The 9,956-nt window shown below is 36.0% G+C and overlaps 1 protein-coding gene across 1 annotated transcript in view; it reads left to right on the plus strand.

The window, feature by feature from the left end:
• The first annotated feature begins 1,128 nt into the window (after positions 1 to 1,128).
• The window catches only part of LOC130547503 (L-rhamnose-binding lectin CSL1-like), a 10,806-nt gene continuing 1,978 nt past the window's right edge, over positions 1,129 to 9,956 (plus strand). The window contains exons 1-6 of the mRNA XM_057323467.1: positions 1,129 to 1,215; positions 1,309 to 1,359; positions 6,055 to 6,111; positions 6,233 to 6,368; positions 6,470 to 6,594; positions 9,820 to 9,876. Of these exons, the coding sequence (XP_057179450.1) occupies positions 1,179 to 1,215; positions 1,309 to 1,359; positions 6,055 to 6,111; positions 6,233 to 6,368; positions 6,470 to 6,594; positions 9,820 to 9,876 (463 nt within the window). The 5' untranslated portion in view covers positions 1,129 to 1,178. The remainder of the gene's footprint in view (positions 1,216 to 1,308; positions 1,360 to 6,054; positions 6,112 to 6,232; positions 6,369 to 6,469; positions 6,595 to 9,819; positions 9,877 to 9,956) is intronic.

A 9,956-nucleotide genomic window follows, 5' to 3' on the forward strand; every position in this document is an offset into this window, starting at 1 on the left:
GAGTACATTATTAGGTACTGCAAAGTTAGCTACATTTAGTCGTGTATACACACTTTTTAACTGTGTCATCTCATTTCCTTTAACTTATTTGTGGACTGAATCAAACTCAGCAGAATATTGTGCCCGTTTTTCCCTTTTGTTTTGTTAATCTGTTAAATGTCAAATATTCCACGTATATTTATTCGCCTCACATGTTTTGCATTATATATTGAAGGGGACTTGTCGTGATGGACACTTCAGAGAGAGAGAGATTTGTGTTGTAAATCCTGTTAAGTTTATTTGAGAATTCTGATATTATTTTTGCATGTCCGTTTCCATTTAGGCTTGTTTATGCGCATTTTAAAAACATCGAAATAGTTAGCTAGAAAACCCCACAGAGATCGCACATTCCGTCGCTTCTCCCCACCCCACTAACCCACCGGATCTGCATCGCCCCCATATTCTGGCACCTCGGAATGGACAAATTAAGCACTGCACTATAAAATGATGTAAAAAAAATACAATACAGTTTGTTAGAACCAATATTATTAGTTTTCCCCAAATTAGTCCAAGAATTTCTGTTGTGCTTTCCAAGACACTTGAAAAAGTGTTGTTTTTGTCAGTATTACTTTATGCTGTAAAAAGTGATATTTATTTCATCAAGATGAGAACTAGAATACAATTCTGTTCTTTTGTTTCTTTTTAAGAGGTTTTTATTGTACTGAGGAGCAGATTGGTTGCTTACGAGAAGAACAGACTCATTATAACTTTAGGGAACACTTTATGATAACTTTCATTAATAAATCATTAACAAACATTATGTAATCTATAACAAATCATTAGTTACTATAAATTAAAATAGCTAGATAATGTGTTTGTGAATATTTACTAATAAACTTATTAAACATGACATGATAAAGATGTGAAAATAGGGTAAATTCAGGTCATTTGGGACACATATTTACAATCAAGATGACTACTCATAAAGTTACTAATGATTAGTAAATGTTTATAAACATTTACAATTGATTAATCATTTTCACTTTAGATTGAGTACTGCAAAAACGTGAAGAAATAATTACTAAATGATTTGCTGAAATGTCAAAATAGAAGATGTCTACACAACAAACAAAGAACAAATATATGAAGAGTTTAATTGTTTTAACGTTTGAGATTTTCAATGTGTTTCTTCCACAGAAATGGCTCAGACTCTATATTTCAATATTCTTGTCATTGGTGAGTTTGTGTTTCTGGTTTTATGTCTGTTTATAATGTCATGAAAATGTGTTCTGTGTGTTTTAATAAAGACTCAAACTCTCTCATTCATAGCTCTCTGTTCAATATCTGAATGCATTGGGCTGAGATTCATCTGCTACAATGGTGAGAGACAGCAAACCTTCACTTAACAAAACATGATCCAAATACAACAATAATAAACAGTTAAGAGACAGAGATACAGCGAGGGAAATAATTATTTGATCCCCTGCTGATTTTGTAAGTTTGCCTGCTTACAAAGAAATGAAGGGTGTCACGAAAACCGAGGTGGAAGAACCCAGATGCAGGCAGCGGCAGTGAAGGGGTTAACAGGTTTTATTTAAACACAAAACAGAAACAAAAAAACCTCGATGGGGGGAAACAAAACTATAACAGAAGACTATAAAAGATTATCAAAAACTTCCCAAAATGGGGCAAAACAGAACTAAGGCAAAACTAAACTCACTTTAGGGGAACAGGCATCAAGACGAGGATGCGAACACGAGGCTATACAAAACACAGGCACATAAGCACAGGGTACAGGTACAAATACAATCCAAGAGCACAAGACAATGAAACATGAGGGCAATTTAAAGGGAAGACAAACAAAGGATAATTGACGAGGGCAGGTGGGAAAATAAGACACGGCAGGGAAGCAATACATGAAACGAGAGGGGCAGGGCCAATGACAAGACATGTCATAACAAACATCCCGCTCCGTCCCGATCCTGCCATATGGTTAGAAATACAGAACCAAGAATGCAGGACCATGACAAAGGGTCTATATTTTTATGGTAGGTTTATTTTAACTGATAGAGACAGAATATAAAAAAATATCAGGGGTAACATGTATGTAAAGGTTATAAATTGATTTGCATTTCATTCAGTGAAATAAGTATTTGATCCCCGAACAAAACATAATGTAACTTTGTACTTGGTGGAGAAACCCTTTTTGGCAAGCAGAGGTAAGACATGTCTGATAGTTGGTCACCAGGTTTGCACATGTGTCAGGATACATTTTAGTCCACTCCTCTGTAAATCTTTAAGGTGTCTTGGCTGTCGCTAAGCAAATTGGAGTTTTAGCCTCCTTCACAGATTTTCTAAGTAATATGAGGTGAACAAGATGTTGTACTGATGTTGTATACAAAGTTTTGTGTCAATATTCCAAAGTATTGCGAAGATACAACCATATGACAATCACATTCATTGACTATGTATACAAGAACTGTTATGTCAATCAAAAAGCTTTTAATAACTTTTTGTCAGGAGTGTCTGTAGATGCTGTAGACCAAATTTTGTGCAAATCTAACAAATTTTCGAAAAGTTTTGCTTTTCATATAATTCAATATGGCTCACAGGAAATATGGTGGAATATGACGAGTTTTATATGAAAGCACTTGGCTTGAGCCAACAAATATGCTAGTGTAAATCACATGACATTATGTTGAATTGTTCATGTGCTATAAGCAATTAAACAAATTTGGTTACATCTCTTGACCACTAGGGAGTGCTGGCTTAAAACTTTACAGGTACTCTGAGAATATGGTCATGACAGACAATACCAAGTTTTGTAGCGATACGCCATTGTGTTCGTAAAATACTGCATTTTATGACAAATTTGAAATAAGTGGCGCCCCCAATGGCCGACCAACAAACATTTGGTATGGTTCGACTCGGCATGACTTGATGAATCAAACGAGACCCCTCATGATTTTAGATAAAATATTTCAGATGTAATAAGCAAAAATAGTAATTTATTATATCTTATGACCAGTAGGTGGCAATGTGCCGAAACTTGAGGTGTCACCTCAGGTTCAGACCTTGATGACAAAAACCAAGTTTGTATCGATACATGAAAGTTTGTCGAAGATACGGCCTTAAAACCATTTTCCCGCACTCGTTGTCGAATTCATTGACCCACCACTTGAGAATTGGCTTGGCCAATCAAAAATATACTTATAAATCTTTGTCAACACTGTCTCTAGATACCAAATTTGGTGCAAATCGGACAATCGGTCTAGGACGAGTTCGAAAAAGTATGTTTTTCAACAAATTCAAAATGGCGGGAGATTTTTGCTACATGGTATGACATAATAGGGTACAATCGAATTGATGGCTTGACGAATTAACGATTACTGATGGACGACATGGGTAAACTGGATATCGTTCGACTCGGCATGCCACCCCGACTCTAACGAGACCAACTTTATTACCAACTTTTACCGTTCAGAAGTTATAATTAAAAATAGCAATTTTTCGTAACTCCGGACCACTAGGTGGCACTACGTCAGAAAATAGCAGATTACCTTAGGTCAGGCTTGTGATGAAACATAAGTTTTGTGTCGATACATTAAAGATTGTTGACGATACAGCATCATATAAATTTTGTTGAACGCTACATCAAATTTGTTGATGAACTGTACGAGAGCAGATTGGCCAGTTGAAAATCTTTTAATAGCACTGTCTCCAGATGCTACATACCAAATTCCTACAAATCGGAAAAGTAGGTTTTAATGACGGAATTATGCCATAGGGTGCAATTGAATCATCATAAGCCAAGGATTCAAAGGAAAAAGGAACTTAGCACTTACGGTTTAGACGTTATGTGAAACTTTGGACTGTTGGTGGCACTAGAGGGATTGAATTAGAGACTCAAAATTTGCTGTGGGTAATGTTTGGCCTGTCCTCTATCTGTGTGCAAAATTTACCTTCGGGGCTTGACCCCTAATAATTGAATGAGTTCATCTAGATCAGGGGTGTCCAAACTATGTCCCGTGGGCCAAATGAGGCCCCGGATCATTTTTAAATGGCCCACAGCCTGTCTTAATAATTAAAATATAAGTGGCCTGCAAGTCCTGCAGTTTCGGTGGCGATAACAAGAGATGATCAAAAGGCGTTGTAATGGTCCCTGAAGCACAATAAAAGCAGCGTGATTACAGCGTTCAGTTGCAGGTACACTTAATTCAAACATGCACTCTATCTTTCAGTAATGCTTTTAAAAGAAGTATCTCCCACTTACCAAGGCAACCTTTATTTATTTTAAAATACTGTAAAAAAATTATATTGTGAAAGTTATGTGATACTATTTTAATATGTCATTTATTCCTGTGATTTATTTTTAAAAAAAGTAAGTACAAAGTATTTTTTTTACTTTAAGTATATGTTGTTCTTCTATTCTTTTTATTAATGAAAGAACTATGAAATGTGTGTGAATAAGAGGCATTAATGTATGATTAAGTGTTAATAATAATGCCTAATAACTGAGCAACAAATCAGCATGTTATATTGATTTCTTTATTGTTGAATATTTAAAAAATTCAGCTTTGATCACAGAAATAAATTACATTTAAATATAAAGTGAACAGTTTTATTATGTCTTATTGCGTCTGTATGTCTTTAAAATGTCGACAAAATATACAGATGTTCGGGGGTATATATATAAACATATACAGTATATATACTTCTTCCATCATATATACAGTATATATATATATATATATATATATATATATATATGTATGGACCTAGTATGTTCATCAAACCAAATCTCACCCCCTGTACAAAAACAGTTTGGACACCCCTGATCTAGATTAAATGACATATTTTTTTCATTATTTTTTCATCACTATTCATTAACAAGAAAGAAGATAAATATCTTCCAAGAATGTTTTGATAACACTCGTATTAGATTTAGAGAATGTTCAAACCTTTTTACCGTTTTAAGAACGCCATAAAAACATTTATGAATGCGCAGTAAAAAAAAACTGTGAAAACTGTTTTCGATTGAAACCGTAATATAGTTTAGAAATTTTCATTGAAAACTAAAACCTTTGTTTTTGAGAAAGTAGCCTACTGTCTTGTTGAGTTTTCACTAGAATAGAACAGTGAAAGATTGATAGAGTGTAAATGTCGGAAAGCGACAGAGATGGGGGTACATGAGCTAGCTAGCCAACTAGAAAGCTAGAATGATGTGATGTGTCATGCTCGACACCTGAACGTGGTTCTCTTCTGCTGACTGACCACAGCACATTTAGTTTAGTTTTCATTAAAAAACTTTCTTATTTGCAGATATTATACACATGCATGTTTAAATCATAATATAAACAGACTAACAAACAGTCTATGCTTGTAATCCGGTTTTGTAAAACATTTTTGTAATATCAGCATCAATACATGTAAACAAAACACCTAAATCTGCAGACTTTCACTTTTAAAGTTCAGAATGAACTGATATTAACAATTGTATTTATTGTTCACTTGCAGTTGCTTTAAAAGGTTTTAAAATGTTTAAAATAACAATATAAGAAGCTTTTTCATGAATATAAATGACAGCCGCTTCCACTGCGGCTCATGCAAACGCCGATATGAATCCGCATATTTTCACTTCTAAAGTTTGGTACATGACATAAACACATCATTTGCCTAAAACCACCACCTTGTGGTTTCATGATTTGATAGATCTGAACAAACATAAAAGATGCAAAACACAGCCATTTTGAGATTGTAATAGTAAATTCTTATGTAGAAAATCTCTGCTTGCCCTCCAATGGCACTTTTCAAGGCTTTTATTGAGTTTATAAGGTGTTCTAACGTATAACCAGGGTATATTGGCAGGTAACCGGTTGTTGCTAGGGTGTAGCTGGTAAGAAGTGTCATTTAAAGCTCTAAAAAATAATATTGCAACTGAGAAAGCGGTCGGGTAACAATTTGGGATAAATTCAAGTTTTATTTTCACTTTCTACAACTTTAGAAATTAGAGGTGCCGTAAATGAAACACTGTAACATCACTACTCCTAATTTGCTACTTGTATACAACTTCAGGTGTACCATCAAAGGTTGTAGTTACCTGTGAATCACAAACTGCCTTCCTCAGCTGTGGTGAGTTCTCTGGGTTTCATTTAAACAGTGCATTTGCATGTCGTACAATAATTTCAAGAACATATAATACATTGAGAAAATGTACAACACACTTGTAGACAATGTTACTTTTTATCAACAGATCAGGGAAGTATAAAAGTCCTTTCAGCCAATTATGGGCGTACAGACCGACAGACCTGCTCTGCTGGAAGGCCATATAACCAGCTCTCAAATGTTCGCTGCACTCAGAGTACGTCCCTACGTGTGGTTGCCATTAGGTAAGAGCATTAAACGTCACTGAAGAGCTATGAAATATGAAAATAACGTAAGCAATTACTATGTTTTATATTTTTGCTGTTCTTTGTATTTATTGACACAGATGTGATGGAAAAACTAGTTGTTCCATTGTTGCGGGGAATGCAGCTTTCACAGATCCTTGTTATGGAACTTATAAATACCTGACTGTGTCTTACAAGTGTGTTGCACCTCCACCACCATCACCACGTGAGTTTTGCACCTAAATGATCCCTAGACCTCACAAAAATCACCTGTGTAACTATGTGATGTTGGTTATTCTTGATGATCAATCATACAGTATATTCATGAAAGATTTACAAGCATAATACAAACATAAAAACCAATCCCCTCAAAAGCATAGACACATACAGACATCAAAATCAGCATACATCCCGTAACAATGGTGAAATGCTATCAATTCAAGTTAGCACAAGTTAGCATGATGTTAACAGGGTTTAATGTGATGCTAATAAGAATCAGGCATTTGTAGTTAAGGTTTTCCCTTTAGTTGCTAGGCGTTGCTAGAGTCTATCATGCAATTAGTAGGCGTTGCCAAGGTGTGCCTGCTTGTTACTAAAGTAGTCTGGCTTGTGCATAGGCATTGCTAGGGTGTTGTACTGGTTACTAGGGTGCTCCATGTGGTTGCTAGGCATTGTTAAGCTCTAGGCTCTTCGCACCGTTTTTCCGAATGTCTCCAGGGGTAAGTGGCATACGCTTGATTTAGTTTTCTCTCATGGTTTAAATATTGGCGTTGTTTGCATTGAAAATGTTCATGTTAGTGATCATAAATGTGTTTCATTTGATCTTGCTTGTAATGAGGATCCACTGACTGTTAAGCGGGTGTCCTGCTCACGCATGATCACCCAATTTGCTATTGAGAATTTCTCACCCGCTTTTGACTCTTTTCAAATGTCATTGACAATACTCTACAGTCGTTTAATGATCAGTGCACTCTGCTACTGGATAGTGTGGCTCCTTTTAAGACTCTGAAAATCCCTGCTGTTAATACATCTCCGTGGATAAATGACGCTATCTGGAGTTTCAGGCATGTTTGTCGGAAGACTGAGCATCTGTGGAAAGCTATTCAGCTCCAAGTCTATCACCTGCATCTTAAAGAGCTCTTGTCAGATTTGAATGAGATGATTAAGGATGCTAGAGCATCGTATTTTAAGAATCTGATAACTACTGGCAAAAGGAATCCTAAGACTCTGTTTGAAACTATTAAAAGCATCGTTTCTCCTGTTACATTGCCTGTTCCTGTGTTTTCTATTGAGGACTGCAATCATTTTTTATATCATTTTGTGGATAGGGTTATGGCTGTCAGGACTAGCATTGTAGCATCAGCAAACGCTCTTACAGTTAATTCAGATAGGGTTATGGCTGTCAGGAATAGCATTGTAGCATCAGCAAACGCTCTTACAGTTAATTCAGATAGGGTTATGGCTGTCAGGAATAGCATTGTAGCATCAGCAAACACTCTTACAGTTAATTCAGAAGGACTTCAAAACTTGGACTCCTTTTACCAAATTTCTCTAAGTGATATCATTAAGATAGTGAGTACGATGAAACCTTCCTAAAGCCCTGTGGATATTTTGCATGCATCTATGGTTATGAAATCCATTACATCTATTGGCCCGTGTTTGGTTTCAATTATCAACCTTTCTCTAAAGTTGGGCCAGGTCCCTAGGTGTTTCAAACATGCTGTTGTTCAGCCTCTCTTGAAAAAGAGTAATCTTGATGCAACATCTTTGAACAACTACAGGCCTATTTCTAAACTTCGTTCATCTCTAAAATTTTGGAAAAGGTTGTGGCAGAGCAGTTAAATGCTGTTCTGGAGGCCCACAATATTTATGATAAATATCAATCTGGCTTTCGTAAAAAACATTCCACTGAAACTGCCCTACTTAGGGTCTCAAATGACATTTTGATGGCCTCTGATGCAGGTGATTGTTCTGTGTTAGTTTTGTTAGATCTTAGTGCAGCATTTGACACGGTTGACCACTGCATTTTGATTAATATACTGCACTCCCTGGTGGGCATTTCTGGGTCGGCTTTGGAATGGTTATCCTCCTATCTGTATGATAGGAGTTTTTCAGTGTCTATAGGATCTTATATGTCAGATTCTGTCCCTTTGTCCTGCGGTGTGCCTCAAGGGTCCGTGCTTGGTCCTCTGTTGTTCAATCTGTATATGCTTCCTCTTGGCAAGATTATTAACAGTTATAAAACAATATCTTATCATCTCTATGCCAATGACATCCAGTTATATATTTATTTTAACCCTGATAGTCTAGATAAACTGTCAGTTCTGCAGAACTGTCTAGCCACCATTAACAAATGGATGGCCGACAATTTTCTTCAACTTAATAATGATAAAACTGAGATGATGATTTTTGCCTCCAATAATATTACTCTTAAGATTAAGCAGTTTATGGGGGGCTTAGTACGGTCTGACCGCAGTGACATATGAAACTTGGGTGTCATCTTTGAAAGAGCTACCTGCTTTAACAGTCATGTAAAGGCTGTAGTATGTTCATGTTTTTATCACATCAGGAACATTACTCAGATTAGATCTGTGGTCTCAAAAAAAGAGATGAGATGCTTGTCCATGCCTTTATCTCATCAAGATTGGATTATTGCAATGTTCTGTATACTTGTTTGAACAAATTGTATTTGGAACGACTACAAGTTGTACAGAATGCAGCTTAAAGAGCTTAACAATGCCTAGCGACCACATGGAACGCCCTTGTAACCATTTCAACACCCTAAAAATACTAAGTAAGTAAAATGTATTTATATAGCACCTTTCACAGACAAGAAATCACAAAGTGCTTTACAACACTAACAGTAAAACAAATCAAAACATACATATAAGCAAATATAAACTAAAGACATAACAACAAAACCCAATCAAACCCAATTAAGCAACATAGAAGTAGAAATGCATCAAGGTGCATCTGAATCCGATGTTGCTCCACTTCCTGTCTCCGTGATACCTTTATCTAATGGATTTTTCAAGGCAACATAGATGTTTACTCCACTGCCTTTGATGTCCGTCAATCCTGCTTGAGTGTGTCTGTGTGAGAGGTGAAAGTCGAGCAGGGCCCCGCTCAAACAAATGAAATGGTTTGTGACAAAAAAGTCGGAGAACAATATTGAATGAATTCAAGTTTATTTCTTTTTTGGCAAATTTCGATTGCATTTTTAAAGAGAAATTAGAGATGCAGTAAATTTAACACTGTAAACGTAACTACTCCTTATTTGCAGCTCTTCTCCAACTTTAGGTGTTGGAGATATGCGAACAATATTGTATTAATTCAAGATTTTTTATTTTTCAACAACTTTTGATTGCAATTTTACAGAGAAATTAGAGGTGCCGTAAATGAAACACTGTAACATCTCTACTCCTAATTTGCTACTTGTGTCCAACTTCAGGTGTACCATCAAAGGTTGTAGTTACCTGTGAATCACAAACTGCCTTCCTCAGCTGTGGTGAGTTCTCTGGGTTTCATTTAAACAGTGCATTTGCATGTCGTACAATAATTTCAAGAACATATAATACATTGAGAAAT

The sequence above is a fragment of the Triplophysa rosa genome, linkage group LG24, assembly GCF_024868665.1.
Source record: "Triplophysa rosa linkage group LG24, Trosa_1v2, whole genome shotgun sequence".
NCBI lineage: Eukaryota > Metazoa > Chordata > Actinopteri > Cypriniformes > Nemacheilidae > Triplophysa > Triplophysa rosa.